The following is a 20,893-nucleotide window of genomic DNA, read 5'->3' on the forward strand; positions in this document are numbered from 1 at the left end:
TATATATATATATATATTTATATATGAGGAAAAAAAAAGTTCATATACAGAAATACTGGCAAATTACATATACTGTGCCTTCACTTTACTGGGCAGAAAAAATGCAATGCAAGAAAAAAAGTTTGCAAAATGAAGAAAAGGAGAAAACAAGCAGAAAAAGAAAGCAAGTACTGTACCCTTCCATAGACTGCACAGGGCATATGATCAATTGTTAAATCCGTATCACTCTTATATTTTTCTGAAGCTAATTCCTTTATACTGGCTAAAAGCATAGATGTGACCAAGGAAGAAGAAAACTGTTGCTCTTTTTTAACAACCTCAATGCTATCGTCTTCATATTCATTTCCATTCAGCGTCCGAGGAGTGGTCATCTTCTGTCCATTAATCTGAATACCATCAAGCGTCCCGCATTGTCTAATCTGGACATTTTCCGTTGACCCAAAAGTTTTCTTCTTTATTTTAGTTGGATGTTTGTGTCTGTGCTTAGTAGGAATCCAACCTTCCTCTTTCGATTCGCAATTAACTCCCTTTCCCATTATGATTTAAAATGACAATAGAAAAAAACTTTCTTGCCAGTCAAAAAGTAAGATATCAATCTAATATTCCTTTAACAAATGGAACATGTTCCTAATGCATGAAACCACTATTTGTAACACTTGAATTATTAAACCAGCATTTTTTTTAAATTTAAATCGGTGTCCATGTATTTGTTCTCAGACCCTTAATATCACTAGTGAAAAGTAAACGATGGTACCGCAGTAATGAAAAGCCACTCAAATGCTATTGTCAAAACAAAGTTAGTGTTTGTATTATTAACTTTCACTATACAATCCTAAACAACGGACAAGATGTTCCAACACACATAAAGATAGTACGGATTAAAGACATTGATATTTCGTAAGTCCCCTACAAAGGATGACACTGGAATCTTGATTAATATCAAAATTTTATCACTTAATTATCTTTTTCCTCAAAGACTCGCACACAATAGATCTCAAATCCTCGATTGTGAATGATCAAAAATTTTTGTGGTATCACAGAACTAAATCAAACAATAAAATTTTATTTAGTTTAGATTCATTGTAATGTCATTCTTACAATTTCACTTTTTCTCATTTCTTCATATTGTTTGCTCCTAACATTAAATAAATTTTAAATGCAAACTTTTAATTTCCTTTTCATTTAAATTTATTTGTTGTCCGAGATGAAAAAGATATTGTATGTACTAGCTTTGATTTCGAAGACATATCTAAGTGTTTCTATGTGAAAATAAACATTCGTCACATCTATAAGAAATTAATTTTGTCACAATAACGGTCTGTTATTTCTATGAGATCTCATAAAACAATTATCTCGTTATCTGAAATCTGTCTTTTTTGAGGATTGAATTTTAATTGATTTAAATAAATTTTACATAAATTGAAATTTGATTTGGGAACTAATGGTTCTTGGGATTGGTAAAGGGGAAAAAATAATTTATGCAATGCAAGGAAAATTAATTACTGCTGGGTCCAAAAAATGATAGAGCCTGGTAACCCTTAAGTAGTAGAACCCTTTTTATGATGTTTTAAAAGATTAGTCAAATGAATGAATAGTTAAGAAAACATCACATAAATTTTTCAAGAGAAATTCACCATTTAAAATATAAATAGATCGTTCTTTAAATAAATTATAAGGATTTGCAAATACTTAGTATGCCATTGTTTAAAGAAGCGCAGTTTGTAAAATGTCAATTGGTCTTAAACCAATTTAAAACCAAAGTACTGGTTACTATCTAAATACATGTTAAGTGTATGAGTTCTATAATTTTCAAAGAACAGGATTTTTTATGTTGTTTTTAACTTAACAGATTTATTTGCATTTATTTATCCATATATTTACCATACTTAGATTGTGTACACTTTTTTCTTATTTATTTTGAAATCTAGAGTATTTAATTTGGAAAAAATGTTGCTTTCAATATAAATACAGCTAAATCAAATTAATTAGTGTGGAAACACAGAAAAGATCTGTTACCATTCTATAAAAAGTGCTATAGAACTATAAAATTTGGTCTTTGGAAAAAAGAGTTAAAATTTTGAGGAAAAAACAAACTTAAAAGTAAAAATACTTTCTTATCATCCCCTTTAAAATACATAATATCACAGCCTTTTCAGCAAATATTTCCATTTTCAGCTCATAAATATTGTATATTCAAATAATATTGTCTTCTTCATTGCATAATTCTATAACCATACCACTTGTTATATATAATAAAATATTCTCGACACAAAACATGCAAAACCTTGAAAAGGCATAACCACTTTCTTTCCCAGATTCGTTAATCATTCAAATTTCGTCAGAATAAATATGCAATAAATAAAGATTAATTAACATGTGAAATGCATAATTTTAATTCATATCTCCCACCATGAAAACACACACCTGCATTATTACATATTTGACTGTCGTCTGGTCTTTATTTTCTATGACCCTTACACAAAACGAACTCATTTACATAAGAGTGCAAATACAAAACTATTCTAAAACAAATACAACAGAATGCGCCTAACAACATATCACAAAAGTCTTATTAGAATTTAAATCATTCAATCGCTTTAAAAATATTTTATTGGTAGTATTACTTCCAAGTGATCGGAACATGATAACTGATCATCTTTTCTTTTATCCAAAAATGTCAACAAAATCTTTCTTTTATCCCTAAAATGTTGACATTTATCAATTTTAAGCATTCTTTATCTTGTACTCACGAAGCTAATCGTTTTTGATAAATTGTGTTCAGTACATGTATTTGTCTTTTTAACAATTAATCAATTGAGGTAAATAAATTGTCAATGTCTTGTCAATTGGTAATCTGCAAAACAGTAGCAGTCACTTAGTAAGGCCAAATTTTAAAAATTAAATGTGTTTTGTGTTAACCTACCTTCCCTTTTATTGAATTATTCTATCTCAAGATGCCTTGACTAAACGTTTTCTTTATGATTTTTTATGTTTGCAGGTCTTAATTATATACAAAATATATACAGGTTTTCTGCCTCAATGATAAATCATGTTTTCTTTTTTTTTCACGTAGACATACATGTACATGATATATGGAAATGTCTTGGCTTTTAACTTTGCTTAACCAAAAATGTTCAGAAAATGTGTAAACGAGTAGGGAGACATGAAACAGAATATCTTTTTTTGGCCTAATGATGAAATCCTTAAAAACAAATACAATTTGTATTATAACCAGATCCATTTACACTGTGTAAGAAAGTTTGATTCAATTATTCCTTAAAAACTGGTTTCTGTTATCTCTGTTATCACTCATTCTGGCCGAAAGATCCAAGTTAAAGACAGCTATCCTGGTTATTATTTAAGGATAACAGAAGGCAGATATGTTTAATCTAGTAAAACACATTTGAAAGAGTTTGAACTTGAACAGTCACCAGAACCAAAAAGGATTTTCCAACACATTGTTGTTCAAAAAGTATTTGTTATAGTTGACTTCTTCAACTAACAAGTTGTAACTGAGTAACAAATGTATGGTTTCTTCTGTAACTAATAGATGGCTGCATGTTGACAATTTTTTTATGTTTGGTAGACTTTTTATTTTTTTATTTTTCTCACTGATTTGATATTGTTTAAACATGATTAAATGTATGGATATATCTTTTAGCCAAAAAAAACAGTCAAAGAAAATAAATTTTGCTTGGAATTACAACTCAATCATACCTGGTTTTCTGGCAGCCATTTATTCAGGGCATCTGACCACACTAGCTTATCATCTTGTGAATGACCATCTTCCCATGCTTCTCTCCCAGGAGACTGTGGAACTGTGGGTAATGTTGGAGATACATAAGGCAGAGCAGTCTTAGGTCGTCCAGTCCTACGTGAGCCATCTGTGGTATTACCACTTATAGATGTTCCTACATGAGATCCTGAAGAAGGATGTGCACTGCTGTGTCTGTATGCCTTCTGTAATTAAAAAAAAACAATATTGTCTTTAGATACAACAAAAACAGTAAACTTATGAAATCTCATGGATGACTGTTTCATATCCAGCGACAAACTGAACAGACTAGTTATTGAAGCTGAAAACCTGTGGATATAAATACAAAATATTTTCACTTTCACACATTCATCTTCCAAAAGATGTGTTCAGGAAAAATGAAGATGGGCCTACGGGTGGGAGAATTTCTCGTTGCATTGAAGACCTGTTGGTGACCTTCTGCTGTTGTCTGCTCTATGGTCGGGTTGTTGTCTCTTTGGCACATTCCCCATTTCCATTCTCAATTTTATTGATGATTTTAAATTCAAATATGTCTTACATGATGTTGAGCAGCAAAATCAGACAAAGCTGTTTAAATTGGACACTCCTGATTTTCAAACTGCTTTTCTTAATAATTTTTCATTAAGAATACCATCAGTCCTTACAAGATTTATCACTGTGATGTACAGTTGACACAAGAGGATTAAATCAAGTAATTATTCTTACTGGTGTTGAATGAATCACTGTGAACCAGGGTGAATTGTTAGTAATTAAGAGTTATGGCACTTTGATTTATAACACTGCTATACTATACATTGAGATGGGAACCATCTCTGTAGGCCTCTTTGTGTATAAAATGTGGTAATATTTTTTTATTTTTGCCATAGGGCATAGGGTTGTCAACTGAACCCAGTTTGTGACCTTGACCTTTGACCTAGGAAGTTGTACATACATACATGAAATGACACACCCTCTGGTGTTGGTTGATATACATGTCAAGTATTAACTTTGAAATCATAACGATTTCACTATATAGAGTGGCCATTTTAGCCATATAAGGCCATTTTAGCCAAAAGGTTATGATGAACCTTAACTGTGCATTTGTATTCAGATATCGCAGATCAAATTTATTCGTTCATTGTTTAATCATACGTTTTTTGATTGAGTTAAGTCTGCCAATTGATATTTTATCGTATGTTTTTCTTTGTTGTGATGTTATGCTATTGTTTCAGAATAAGGGAGAAGGTTTGGATCCATTAAAACGTTTAATCCCGCTGCAAATGTTTGCACCTGTCCTAAGTCAGGAATCTGATGTACAGTAGTTGTCGTTTGTTTATGTAATATATACGTGTTTCTCGTTTCTCGTTTTGTTTATATAGATTAGACCGTTGGTTTTCCCGTTTGAATTATTATCAGGTTTTACACTAGTAATTTTGGGGCCCTTTATAGCTTGTTGTTCGGTGCGAGCCAAGGCTCCATGTTGAAGGCTGTACTTTAACCTATAATGGTTTACTTTTTAAATTGTTATTTGTATGGAGAGTTGTCTCATTGGCACTCACACCACATCTTCCTATATCTATGGACACAAACTTTCCCATAGGATATGAATTGTCAACTGAAACCAAAGTTTTTGACCTTAAACTTTGACTTAGGAAGTTGTACAGACATTATGACACACCCTCTCATGGTGTTGGTTAATATACATGTCAAGTATAAAGTATGAAATAATAAAGGTTCTCTAGATATATAGCAGACACAATTTGTTACAGATGGACAGACAGTCTCACCATGATCACTATAGGGCAACCACCATTCAGGGGGGGGCTTTAAATAAATCATTGTGGTTCAGTGTATACAGAGAGATCACTGTGAAAAATCACCATAAAGAGAAGTTTTTCAATTGAATCACATTGTGTAACTAGAGGCTCCAAGGAGCCACTCACCTGATATTTTTATTTAGAAATGATGCAATCATTATACTTTTACTTTAGTTTTAGAGAAACAAGTCAAAAATTGTGACGGATGCTAAGTGATAAGAAAAGCTCACTTTGACCCTTGGCCCAGGTGAGCTAAAATTAGGATAACTGGTATGATTGCCAATGTGACAACTAACCACCAAAGTTCAAATAAGTTGATGTAAAAAATTAATAACAAATTTACAGCTTTAATAATGAGAAAAAAACCCATACCATACAGTTGACTATAAATAGCCTTGACATATAAACATGAAACAATCTAAACAAGAAAACTAACAGCCTACTCTGTCAACGTATATTTGTTCCACCTAACAGAAGTTCCAGTGGAAACTTTGTTACAAACAATGTCATAATACCTGTTCCTGTTGGAAATATTCTATACTATTTATTCCGTTAGGAACATCTACTGTAATATTTATTCCCTTCGGAACTAATATTATGAAGGAACTTCTATTTCGTGACAACTCTATAGAAATTTTCTTTACATAAAACAAATATAAGACATTATTACATTGGTTGCAATGAATTACATTGATTTCCCAGTTAAATAAAAAACCGATAATTTCACATGTGAAATAAACGTGGTTATTTCACTCTCTGACGTCATACAACAATAGGCGTTGTCAAGACGTCGATAACGTCGGATCAAAACAAATTGTCAATGCGTAGGAAAAAGATATAGTTCCTTACATTTTCTACATTAATTTCATAAAAAAATTAAAGAACCTTAGTGAGCACGCTCACATACCCCACGTCCCCACATTGTCATTGGAGAAATTAAATAAGTATAAGAAAAAAAAATTGTATAAGAAAAAATACTGAATAATAATTTCCTGGATTAAACTCATACTATAATGAACCATTGACAACCACATACACTGTACATGTATACATGTGGTCTAATGTGGAAATCAAATGGAGAAAACTCTTACCTTTGTTTCAAACTGAGGAAAATCAGGATCGGCACAAAATTCAATATGTCCAGGATTTATTATATAAAAATATTGAAAGCTTGGCGAAGTATTACTCCTAATCATGTCTTGTTTCTCAAAATGTTTTTATTCACTTTTTAAAGTCAAAAGCATTTTAAACAAATAACAAATTTTTAAAGATTTTTAACAATGACAAACATAATTGTGTGATAATTATTTCCTTTTTCAACTCATTGTTACTTCAAAAGCTAAATTGTCCAATTTAAATTACATATTAAGAATTTCCATTTGAGAAAAAATTAAAATCATGTTCTTCTGTACATAAAGTTTCTCTCAAGAAAAAAACCACAACCTCCATTTATTCTATTCAATAAATACAATAATTAATTCTTATAACATGTATAACCATAACAGTGTTCACAGCTAGCTATCTTGAGGCAATGAACACGACTTAATGATGTACTTAGTTGAGGTTTAAGAATTTTTGTCAAATGTTCTGACTTCTTTGTTTTTTTCTTATATAACCTGATTATGATATATTTATATTGGTGAAATACTTTGCCCCATGATACCCATTTTTCTTTTTGTATAATAGTAGCTAATAAAAGGTCATATAATTTACCAAAATTTACGTAAATTCTTTTTTTACTTTACTTTTGATTTGAGTTCCAAATAATAAAAATGGAAATTATATTTAGGTAAAAGTCTAAATCAGCCTCAATTTCCCACCATTTTAAATAAAATGCTCCTCTGGCGCAACTTGACACGACAGCAGAGGTCCAACTCTGAACAATTGGGGCCAGTATGGAAACAACATTCAAGCTTGATACAGCTCTGAATTTGGATTGTGATAAAATATTTGACACAACATAGGTTTCTGGCACAGAATGAATGAGGTCTTATGAACTTAAAATTGTTTTTTTTTTACCTATTATGGTCGAATATCAAAAATCTAAATACATGTGGATTGATTCAAAATATCAAAGAATTCCAAGAATTCAATTTTTTATGAAATCAAACAAATTTTAATTTTGGACCCTTCTGACCTCAATGTGGACCAACTTGATAACAGGACCAAAAAATCAAAATTCAAAATATATGGTCAGATTGAGAAAATCAAAGAACCCCATACATTCAATATTTGTTGAAATCAAAGTTAAATTTGGACCCCAATTTGGAACAACTTGAAAACTGGGCCCATAATCAAAAATCTAAATACATGTTAACATTCAGCATATCAAAGAACCCCAAGAATTCAATTTTAGTTTAAATCAAACAAAGTTAAATTTTGGACCCTTTTGACCTCAGTATTAACCAATTTAATAACATTTATAGGCCAATAAATCAAAAATCTAAATACGTGGTTAGATTTAGCATATCAAAGAGCCCTCTTACATTCATTTTTTTTTTTTAAATCAAACAAAAAGTTAAATTTTGGACCCAAATTTGGAAACTTGAAAACTGGGCCTATAATCAAAAAATTAAATACATGTTTAGATTTGGCATATCAAAGAACCCCAAAAATTAGATTTTTTATGAAATCAAACAAAGTTTAATATTGGACCCTTTTGACCTCAATTTAGACCAATTTAATAATGGAGCCCAAAAAATAAAAAATCTAAATACATGGTTAGAATAAGCATATCAAAGAACCCCATATATTCAATTTTTGTGGACCCCACTTTACACCACTGGAAAACTGGACCCATAATCAAAAATCTAAATACATGTTTAGATTCAGCCTATCAAAGAACCTCAAAAATTCAATTTTTGATGAAATCAAACAAAGTTTAATTTTGGACACTTCGGACCTCATGTGGACCAATTTAAAAACTTGGCACAAATTCCAAAAACTTTATACACAGTAAAATTCATCTAACAATGAACCCAAAAAATTCAAGAATAAAAGCCCATTGAAATTGGTCAAGAAATAAGCAATTAATACAAAGTATTAGAAAACTTCAAAAGTATTGTTTTGAACCCTTTTTGGCCCCTAATTCCTGAACAGTTTAAGCCATATTGGCATAACCCCCATGATCAATCCCAACCTTTTGGTATGGAACCTTGTGGTACAATTTCAGAAAGATCCATGCACTAACACACAAGTTATTGTCTGGAAACTAGAAAAATACTTATTTTGACCCTTTTGGGCCCCTTGTTTCTAAACTGTTGGGACCATAACCCACAAAATCAATCCCAATCTTTTTTTTGTGGTTTCAAACCTTGTCTTTAAATTTCATAGAGATCTATTCACTTAAACTAATTTAGTCAATGTCTGAAAACTAAGTGTCTTAGGACGATGCTGACGATGCTGAGGACGCTGTCGAAAAACGTCCAGAATTATTTTTTAATTTTTGCGGTCCTATAAAAAATCAAATGTCTCAAAGGATTAATAAGAGCAATACCATTTCAATATTTATAGCTTATTTTGTTCCTTAACGATTGCTGTTCTGACTTCTAGTTATACTTATCAATTTTAAGTTCTAGACTTAAATGATTAAAAAGAAATTAAAATGAAGCTGGTTGCTCACCAAGCATTTTTGCATCAACAAAAATTACTTAATCAGTGCAACAAGAATATTTGCATGAGAGCCAAAATCTTGTCTTGTTGTTAATTTTTCCTCCATTAATTAGTTTTTGTCTCTACAGTATAGATTCAAAGATGAAAAGTAGAGTCATAAGTTTATACAGTTTTCTCTCATCTATAATTTATAACCTAGCTCCATCTATAGATCTATGCAAACCTATGGTAATATTAGCTCACACTGGCCTCTTGAAAAATGACCTCAATTATCAAATAAAAATAACAGTCAAAATACTCCTACAAAGACCAGGATTTATATCAACTATTTCATGTAGGTACAAGTAAACAGGGATATACTACAAAATACTTTGTCATTTGTAACTAATCTTATTCAACCAAACTTGATAATAGAAAACAAGTACATTTCAATTTACAAATTTTTTAAACTTTTAAAATTTCTTATGTAAGACCCGTATTATTGTTTCTTTAAATGTCACAAATTCATTTGATTTTTTTTGATTTTTTTACAATCAGGAAGACTACAAGACGGTACGGTACTATCAACATAATCCATCTTTAATGCACTAAATGTATTTCATTAAAGAAAAGAAGAAATCAGAAGGATATTTTTTAATTAAAACTGAAAACTGATATTATCTTTTGCGCCATTTGACATGTTTTACCCCACACCATATATATGAACCAGACTAAAAATTAAAGTGACACTTCATTATATAAATTCAATTTCATAATAATAAAATAAGACCAAAAATGAAAGCACTACAAGATCATTCAAAACTGAACACGAACTCTAAATAAAAACTAAAAATGTTCAAAATCAAATACACCAATTAAACATTAAAATATACAGAAGGTGTATTTATTTTGATAATTACACATATAATTCATTGCTTTTTCATTTATAATCACATCAATTTAAAAGTTTAAATATTTACAGGGCACTTCAAGGTTTTTATTAAACATTACACAATTATTCTACAGTAAATGTATTAAATCTGACCATTGTTCAATCATAAAGCACCTAAAGAAAGGTGTAAGAACTTCTTAAGCTGACTTTATGTACATATATGATATTAAATCATGAACAACTTGCAATTAAATATATGAATACTGTCCAGTTGAATTTAAAGTCAAATGTAAATACATGTCTAAGCTAGGAGCCTTTGCACATGAATAGAATTAAATTGTAACATATTTATAGCAAATGACTTAAGACTTTTATTAAAAAAAATCTTATCTGCAAAGAATTGTCTATTCAAGATGATCCAGTCAGTTACTTACACATTAAATTTGCTGGTTGATATTATTTGTTAGCTGTCTATATATATATATAATACATGTAGATATAAGAATATATATTATGAGTGCCAAGTAGACAACTCTCCATCCAAGTCACAATTTGTAAAAGTAAACCATTATCATGATTACAGGTCAAAGTACAGAGTCTTGGCTTTCACCGAACAGCAAACTTTAAAGGGCAATATATACATTTTTTCAAATTCATAGCCATGTGATTTTTCAGTAAAACAAAATGCTGTTCTTAATAACTTAAGAATAAATGAACAGTCCAAAGCAACATACAATGTAGTCAATATAAAAATGTGAACACACATTTCATCAAGTCAAATGAATTTAATTTTTCTGCTTATTTCAAGAATATCCGTAAGTGTCCATAGATTTGTGATCCTTGAATTTTTTATTTATATGATATATATTTGTCTAATTTAGAAATGAGAAGCAAAATCCTAATATTGCTGTAATAAAACTATCTGATTTTTCATTATAAATAAATATAGTTTTCAACTTTTGCAAGTCACATTTGTAAAAACTCAAAAGGTTTTATTGATAAGAAGTCTGTAAAAACACTGTACATGCAAGTTAAATTAATGATTTGGCAGAAGATAAAACCATGTTTGCTCTTTCCAAACAAATCCTGAAAATTTCAATATCAGTTTTTTCATAGGTCAACAATTTGATAATTCTATTGATATAAAATTTCATATCTAGGATATTTTAGATGCACATTGATGGGTATGCAACCTAACAACATAAACAAATAAAATAAAAGTATCTTATTATCTGTCCTGACAACTCATTGGATTGATGAACTCTCAAATGATCATAATATGATGGTATTTATATATATAACCGAGTCTCAATGCAAATGAGATTTAAACAGTTGATTGAATTGTGTAACTATAATATAAGTATTATTGAAAATTGAATATGACCGATACAGTTGTGACCATCTAAAACAAGAGATTGTTAATTTAATTTATCGATCAGGCCATAAAAAAGAATAGGTTTGTTTGCCCAAACCCTACCTACCCAGAAAAAAGCTGCCTACTCAAATTCTTTTATTGTCCTGATTTGAAGAAGTTATTTTTTAATCAGATAGGCATGAATACTAATAAACACCCAATACTTCAATTTCTTTTTTTGAAAAAAAAAGAAAATGCCTACCTACCTACCCACTGTCTCAACCTTTGGGTAGGGTTTGGGCAAACCAAAATAATTTTAATTGTGGCCTCATCATCAACTCTCAAAACAATCATATAAATAATTGAATATGACTGGGCCCCCTTTTCTGGGAAAATTTTTGTTGATTATATAGGGAATCACTGAGGCATGACCTGAGCGGGCCCCCTCTTAAGCATTCAGTTGGCCCTCACTTATGAAAATTTCTGGATGCGCCACTGATGTCAGATCAACTCTTAAACTACATGTATTGCAATTTAATAAACTCTTAGAATTTAAGTGAAGAGTCCTTAAAATTAAGCATCCCCCCCAGAAAAAATGATGCAGTGATGGATCTAGGGGGGTGATTCTGGGACTGGGGATTGAAGTCTGACCCCCCTTTTTTTTTAGAGGTTCAATGCATTTGAACCGGGACATAAACATATAGTTGGAATGGGATCAGTTCGTTGGTCCGAAAGGTCGGCCGTGTTGTGCCAAAATGAGGGTGCACCCGAAATGAAGCCGTATAATCGCGAATTATGGCCGAAATTAACCAGAGAAAACCGAATATTTAGTACTCGGCATACCCTACTTCCCCCTACGGATTTGTCAAATCTTTATAGTAAATAGACGGCCTTTCGGACCAATGACCTTTCAGACTAACAATCTTTTGGACAAATGCCCTGGAACCAGTTGGAACACCCCCTTTTTATCTTGGGTTGGGAATTCCCCCCTTTTTTTTAAAAGGCTGGATCCACCCCCGTAACGTCATAATTTCTTTCTTTCCCCCAATGATCCCAAATTATCTAATGCAGTTCATTCATAAAACTGAAAGTGGACAGTCATATCTTATTGTAGTATCGAGTAAAAACTATTTTAGGAGCGAACCTAGATGTCGTTTACTTGCCTTGTTTGCACTGTGTATCCTTGAATCATAGAGAGAACGAAGATATTCATAGTAGGTTACGGTCAATCCTGTTGGAAGACTATAGTTAGTTACTTCACTGTACCCTGAAGGGCTTTGAACATTTGTCCGTGTCCCAGGAGCGGACCGGCATTGATATCGAAAAGGTGTGTAACGTTTCTCTTCTTCGGATATATCATAAGTTATTTCACAAAGTGTGGGTGCTGATATGAACGCCATATACCTATAAAACTTTTTCACTCATCTAAAATAACACAGAATCATCTTCTAACGTCGTTTTTCCCAAGGTGACATGTGAAAACGTGCTCCTCTTCCGGTTAGATTTTCCAGTTTTTCATCGCGTGCTGTGACGTTTCCGCGGGGAAATGGTGTTCAGTAAAAGAATGATGTCAATACTTTTTTCCTAGTTATCGAAATCTCAGTTATCAATCGGTTAAGTTGTAAATATTTATGTTACTTATAATCTTTCCAAACAACTTAATAAAAATGAAAAAAGTTTTAAATGTGATAAAAGAAATTAAATAAGCCAAGTAATCTATCCGTTAATGGGCCTTGAAATCCGCAATCAATAGTGATTAAATTTTCACAAAGTTTTTTGCAAATTGCCAATTATTATGCACACTTTAATAAGTGGTACTTATGTCTTTTAATTAATCGTGAAATTTAAATTTTGAGATTGTACGAACGTAAATATGGCCGTTTAGCAATTGAGTGATAATATACTGAAATTATTCTTGTATCAATATATATTGTTCCTTTAATGGATAGCCAAATTCGCAGTATTATTATGTAAATGGATTTTAAGAAAAATAGAATTTACATTTGGGTTCTGGAAAACTTAGGTTGCTATCCATAAAATAGTATAAAGAGACTTGAAATGTTGTTTCATCATTTGTAGTGTACTGTCAACAGGTGACTGCTGCGCATGTCAACGTATATTTGTTCCGCCTAACAGAAGTTCCAATGGAAAGTTTGTTATAAACATTGTCATAATATCTATTATCGCTATTTTGTGCATTTTTCCTTTGATCTTTTTTTGTGATAATTTTCATATCATGCTACTCGCTTGAGATGGAAAATTATCGCTAGAAACTAAAGAGACAGGTGGCGTTGCTAATGAAATTGACATGAAATTGACATGACATTGACAACATCGTCATAGGTAAAATAGCGATAAACAGATTATCATTGTTCATCTCAACTCGATTGCTTTTCTCGCTTTCGCCGTGACCGGCTCAAGCGAGAAAATCCGGCAATCTCGTTGAGATAACCAACGATAATCTATAATTCCTGTTGGAACAAATATAATTCTATACCATTTATTCCGTTAGGAACATATAATGCAATATTTATTCCTGTGGAAATAATATTCCAGAATATATTTTCCTTTTGGAAATTTTATTATGAAGAAACTTCTATTCCGTGACAGTACCAGCATACTACTTTGATGAAGGACTTGTATACATGAACGTGACTGAAGTATCTTGACTATATAATACTTTGCTACTATTTTACTGAATATTAAAATTAACTGAACCGCTAGACACATTGAAGCAACTTGATGTAAGAAATACAACTGTGTCACAAGAAATACAATTATATGTCACGTTTAAATTTGTTTGTATATTTATAAGTTTTTTGTTTGTGTTTTTGTTTTGCCGTTTGTGTCTTTGTTTTTTGTTCTGTTCTAATGTGCACAAGTATATATAAAAAAGAAGGCATAAGAACAAGCAAAATGTTATCAAAAATCAAATAGATAAAAGTTAATAACAAAACACCAAACAGTGACTGGAAAATGTATTTATTTATATTGGCCAAACGTGGAATTAATAGTTTTACTTTTTTGAAAATCCAAAGAAAAGGCCGTTGGAAATTCATAACTTGATATGAATTGATGGAGGCAAGATATTTTTCTGATAATTTGCATGAATAAACAGAGATCCAGTTTGTATGATTTGAAGCAAACCCCTGGTAAGAATATAAATCCAGGACTTTATATTATGAAATGATATTCTGTCACCAAGAATTGTCCCATATTTATTTAATTTTTGTTTTTACTTTTTTATTTCAAATGTAGAATTGTTATTGGTGGCGTATCACAGTAAAAACTACAAGTCGAATTATTTAGAGCTAAACATATTTTGACCATCTGTCATTGTAGATCTGTATGTATATTTATTCTCATAAACAAAAATCCATGGTACAGAGATATTATACCCTAAATAAGGTAACAGATCGTCAGAATTTTGACCTCTAGACTAACAGCTTAATATGTTGGTGGATTTTTTCAATGTTTCTGTAAACACTAAGGTTAATCATCGTGGATGCCATGACCATTCTTGGCATCACGATATGTACGAGAATATAAAATTAAGGAAGGCTAAAAATGGAAAATTATGAAAAGCCTACGGTTGAACTTATTTCACACTGAATTTTACTGAGCTGTATTTGGCAAAAACTTTTGGATTTTTTGGTCCTCAGTATATTTGCTCTTCAACTAATTACTTCGTATTTTATTTGGCCTTTTAACTTTTCTTTTCATTCAAGCGTCACTGGTGAGTCCTTTGTAGACGAAACCTGACGCGGCTGACGCACACAATTATTCCTAATCCTGGTATAAATCCTGATTATTTTTTTCTTATATCTCACACTACCATGATTTTCTCAAAGTATAATCAGCCTTACCGTAGGCATGAATTCATTAACTGATTCGCATTCGAAACGCTTTATGTCCGAACGTAGATTCAAATTCAAATTGCAGTGCTCGTCGTGAAATTCGTTCTACTGTCCGGAAACACCGTTTAACTTTAAATTCTCATTATCAATTTATTTATTATGATTTAATTCGAATTAAAATTTAGAAAGTTTCCACACCACAGTTTAATTCGTATTGACGAAAAAGCATTTCTAATGCGAATTGGATAGTGCGAATGAGCCAATTCGAATTCGATTCGAATTTTAAAAAAGAAGAGTGTGTGAACGCGATTAACGAATTCGATTCGCATTCAATTCAAATTGAAAAAACGTGTGAACGAGGCATCATATCAGTAGTCATCAGTACTCTCTCTCAGAGAAATACATGTATTATATGTCTCTGGTACTCTATATTGTCTGAACATTGTTTTGGCATACTTTGAACATCTTACAATGTTATCAATGCATTTTTATGACTAAAACCTGCAATATTGATCAAATCAAAAACTTGAGTAATTATTAAAATAAAAATGAAAACAACATTTTATAAATGTCATACGTCCGAAGCGCTTTCTGGATATACCTACACTAACAACGAACAACGCTGGATATTTAAAAGCCATGGATGCATGAGAACAGAAACAGTTGAAAGATCTTTATAAGGAATGATGTTCTGTACTAAAATCTTTACATTGTCTTCTTTTGCATTGACATTGTTTTGGAAGACGGTGTGATTTAATGCAAAGTGTTTACTTAAACATTTAAAAAAAATATTTTCAATATATACTGTACTGAACGAAAATAACAAGGGCTAAACTATATTTTGTATACGGCCATATATACTGAAAAACTAATAAGAGGAAACAACATCAAACGCGAACCCTTGTGTGTTACAAAGACCGACTTGTTCTGAAATGTCAATATGTTAGATAAAAAGTATACCTGTTCAAGTGCGAATAGTTCAGATGCAAGTCTTAAATCCTGGACATAAAGATGATTTTTCCAAGCCTCCGTGGCCATTACTAGCCGGCTATGACTATTTTAAGATATACTAGGATAAATGGAAAAGTAAGGGATTAAATTGTCTTGTAATGGGAGAAATTTGTAGATATGTGTAAATCTTTTTAATACCAAATACTGTTTACTTTAACGATTTATTCCTGAATGGTGAAAGTTTAACGAAAGATCGATGTTGTGAAAACTGTTAAATTTGTTGACATATCTCAGATACATATAAGATTCAAGACATTGATTGTCTATTGTTTCTATGCGAATAAAACATCCGGTTACTATATGATTAGATCTAGTGAGTTTTAAGATGAAGTCCATATAAATATATTTACAGCTACTTATTTTCAAAAATAAAAGTTTTTCCAGTGAATTTAAGTAAAATCAAAGCAATTAAGTTGTGTTTTTCTTCATTACCCAGATCATGATAGTCATCTTCGAAATTAGAAATCAGGATATAATTATATCAGAACATTCTCAAAGCCCCCCCCCCTTTTTTTTTAATGACATGGCTCATCACTAATCCATCATCACACCAAAAACGAATGAAACGATTTATTTTAAATTTCTGTGTTTATTAAGTAAGTATTCAATTGGTCATATCTTCTATCTATCAATCCATATTTTTCAAGATAATATATAGACAAAAATGTTAGTAAACACACAAAACACAAATCATCAAAGGACCATTACTCCACTGAGCGATCAGTTGACAATTCTGATCATATGACTTATTGTTATTTCTTTTTGCCATAGTGCTCACTTGCAGTGTCTTCTAGTTTTGTTTTCTAGATAACAGGGTTTAAAGCTAAGTTTTTGATAACAAAACCCCCATTTAAATGCAGTAGCTCAACAACACACTGAGAATTGTAATTAATAAAAGGACAATAAATATAAAAATTGAACAAAAATATTTCAGTAAATTGTTGTTCATATTTGCTATTAACGGTTTCTGTCTATCTGTTATAGCTTTCAAGATAAAAGTCAGTAGTCTGTTGATTGTATAAAAAATGGAGGAGAAAGATACAAAAAGGGACATTCAAACTTATAAGTCGAAAATATACTGACAATACCATGGCTAAATAAAGAAAAAGACAAACAGACAAACAAACAATAGTACACAAAATACAACATAGAAAACTAACTTGAAGACTGAACAACATGAACCAACAACTAGGGGCGATATCAGGTGCCCCGGAAGCGTAAGCAAATCCTGCTCATGATGTAGCACTTTTAAGTAATTCAATATAAGAATAAGGAGATGTGGTATGATTGCAAATGGGATGTTTTTGCTGTTATTAGTTTCTGGTTATCTGTTTTCTAGAAACATTTAACCCGAACGCTCAATGTTCTAGCTATAGCGTCCACACACAGGCACTTGTCTCCAAAAAAAAAATTATCCTATATACCTTAATATAACACAAAGGTATATAAGGGAAACTTCGACGTATATGAAAGATGAAGATCGACGCCAAGTGATTACAATAGCTCACTTGGGCCAGTGGACAACTTCATATGTGTGTTTTTTAATATAATTTCAAGTGACTTTCCTGATCAGTAAAGACAGATTTCCCCTGTTAAGAATAGGACAACAAGCAATTTTATATTTCAAAATGTTTAATCACGTTGAATTACTTTCATATGATCAAACATAACTAATACATGTATCCAAAAATTAATAAAAAGTGATGTTTAACAAGATTTGTCACAATTTTTATTACTAATATTTAACATTCAAATACACTTGAAAGTCATTGTATCATTATAGACAGACTTTTAAGTGCTACTGTAATATACTATAGATGGTAAGCTTAAGCATAGTTTCTTCTTCATTTTATTTTAAAATTAACGTTAATCCAAGAAAAATCATCAAGTTCACATTTAAAAAAAAAACAGAAATGTATATGATTTTGTTTTACCTCTTGATACATAAATGTCTATGGTTTCGGGAAAGTTATCACTCTAGAAATTGTCTTTTGGACATAATTTTGGGGACTTTTTAGATATTTTTATCCCCCTTTTTTGCAATATTTGGTTTCAAATAAATGCAGATTGTTTCACCAAAAAGAGAATATACTTCACCATTATAACTATTGGATATCAAACATATGGAAGATACTCTTTCCATAAGTATACACATGCATAACACAACTATAAAGCCGTATTTGTCATAAAGGAAGGGAAAGAGGTGGGTAAAAATTATGAGTGTAGATTTAAAGTTTTTTCCCTTAACTGTGCATTGCTAGCCTACCTTAGACCATCAGATGGATACAAATAATGTAATACATGTACATGTAACAAAAACACGTGGACATATGACCCTGTACTCGTCCATCCCAACAACAAAAAGACACCAAATATACATATTTGAGTACTCGCAGTTACTGACATCTAGTCAGGTTTTTTTTTGTGTTTTTTTTCAAACTAGATGTAAGTAATACAAAGACAATATTATCGCCATCAATACCTTACCAACTTTAAAAACGCTGTTGTACCTTTTAATTTTATTTAGTGTTTGCCGTTTGCATATACATGCATCTATTGTTGAAGGCAGTATGTTGAAGGCAATATGTTGAACAATAGGCGGTTCTTGTCATTTTCCTCGAGTCGTTGGTTTGCAGTATCATTAAAGGAGGGGCGAAAGATACCAAAGGGACAGTCAAACTCATAGACCGAAAACAAACTGACAACGCCATGGCTAAAAAAGAAAAAGACAAACAGACAAATAATAACCTCCAAATATCCCTTATTATTATCTTATTTTCTCCGTTAATTTAGATCAAACATATTTCCCGTTTTAATTAATTATGAATCCAAAAGCAAAACAATTTCCTAGGAGAAAAAGAAGTTGAAATCAGTTTCTTAAAATTAATTAATTTCATGAAAAGATTTTTTCCAATAAAGGAAGACTATTAATATCAGGACAGTTGAAGCATAGCAATGCTTCAATATTGGATGTCTCAAGAATCGTTCCTAAATATCAAAACATGCGAAAAATGTATCAATATAAAACAACTTTATGGTAGTACTTTAGTGACATTAAGCTCTAGTTCCAGTACAAATAATTAATCTTTACAATGCACACTATTACTGGTATCAACAATTGTTTTAATCCGTCGTAAGAGTTTACATGGTGGTGTTTAAAAGAAGGAATATTTTTTGAAACCACAATGGTAAGTTATTTTTACATCTATTCATATGTACAAAGATGGCAGTCTTAAAAAATACTGTAGGCGCTAAAGCGACTTCTCTCGTTTGGTTAGATTACCCCAACTGAAGGGGTGTCCGCTTCATTATTCAGGATACATAAATACCTTCAGGGGCATGCACGTCTATATAAAAAAAGAAGCTGTGATATGATTGCCAGTGAGACAAATATCCACAAGAGACCAAATTAACAACAACAGTTCACCGTACAGCCTTCAACAATGAGCAAAGCCCATATCGCATATTCAGCTATAAAAGGCCCCGAAATGACAAATGTAAAACAATTCAAACGAGAAAACTAACGATCTTATTTATGTACAACAAAGGAACAAATACAAATATGTAACACATGCATCAATTAACAAACGACAACCACTTAATTATAGACTAATGACTTGGGACAGACACAGACATACAGAATGTGGTGGGGTCAAAAATGTTTGCGGGATCTCAAACCTTTCCCCTAACTCTGAGTAGTGGTGTATTAGAACAACATAAGAACCAACTATAGAAATCAGTTGAAAAAGGCACGGTTAACTCATCAGAAGGATACACATAGAAATATATCTAACAAAAACAGTTTCGGGTTTGGATCGCTTGCAGGTGTGTTATACGCTGTCCACACGTTAAAAGAAAACTTGATAAGTAACAAATCTAACGTGTCGCAAAAACTCCTTTTTTCTTTCATACCCAACATGCTTTTTCTTTCTTCAAAAAGACAATTTAAGGGAACCGGTGAGTCATGTAAATTTCAAGAACCTACGTTTGGGTTAAAAATCACGGTAACGTCATAGTTGTAATTAATGGTGACATGCCGGACAGACAAAAGATAGCAAAAGTAATGGCGACATGGCAGACAGACAGATGCTAACAAAAATTTATAATATTCTGAAATTAGCAGAATTGTGGAAACACACTTTCTTTGAAAATGTTAGACTTGTATCTGTGATGGTAAGGTCAAAGCCAAACTCGATTTGAAGTATTCTGCTCAATATTATGCCATTTGCATGGTTGTCGCAAGTAATGGTCATTATTTCTGATGCACTTTTGGCCAAAATAGGGTGTGTGCATACAATTATTTACAATTTAGGATCTTATATAAAAATTTATTAACAAACAAAACGGAGATGCACTGATCAAAATGAATCATTTCGGGACCTTCTATAGCCAAATTTCATTGTAAGAACTGGATAAAGCGAGATAACTTCATTTATATTCATGATTATCAAGGGTCTGTATAGAGGGTCACAGAACAGAGAATATCGGACGGACGAAAATTTAAAAAAGTATAACAGTAATATGGACCAAATACCGGCGGAAGAGTACAGAATAATGGGGTGCTGATTTATAAAGAAAAGAGAATAATAGGCAAAACATAGCGGGAAAAATAAACAA

At 31.5% G+C, this 20,893-nt stretch overlaps 1 protein-coding gene across 15 annotated transcripts in view; it reads right to left on the reverse strand.

Moving 5' to 3' along the window:
• Positions 1–16,313, reverse strand: part of LOC139491622 (uncharacterized protein DDB_G0286299-like) — a 52,607-nt gene extending 36,294 nt beyond the window's left edge. For 4 of the 15 annotated variants that reach the window (XM_071279400.1, XM_071279399.1, XM_071279398.1 and 1 more), the window contains exons 1-2: positions 12,572–13,150; positions 3,718–3,960 (exon numbers count right to left, since the gene is read on the reverse strand). In XM_071279400.1, coding sequence (XP_071135501.1) covers positions 3,718–3,960; positions 12,572–12,808 — 480 coding nt within the window. In that variant the 5' untranslated portion in view covers positions 12,809–13,150. Of the gene's footprint in view, positions 1–317; positions 772–3,717; positions 3,961–6,662; positions 6,844–12,571; positions 13,151–16,225 lie in introns of those variants that run through there. The other 11 variants (XM_071279389.1, XM_071279395.1, XM_071279394.1 and 8 more) reach the window with 7 other exon arrangements.
• Between the last annotated feature and the right edge of the window lie 4,580 nt (positions 16,314–20,893).

The sequence above is a fragment of the Mytilus edulis genome, chromosome 10 (assembly GCF_963676685.1).
Source record: "Mytilus edulis chromosome 10, xbMytEdul2.2, whole genome shotgun sequence".
NCBI lineage: Eukaryota > Metazoa > Mollusca > Bivalvia > Mytilida > Mytilidae > Mytilus > Mytilus edulis.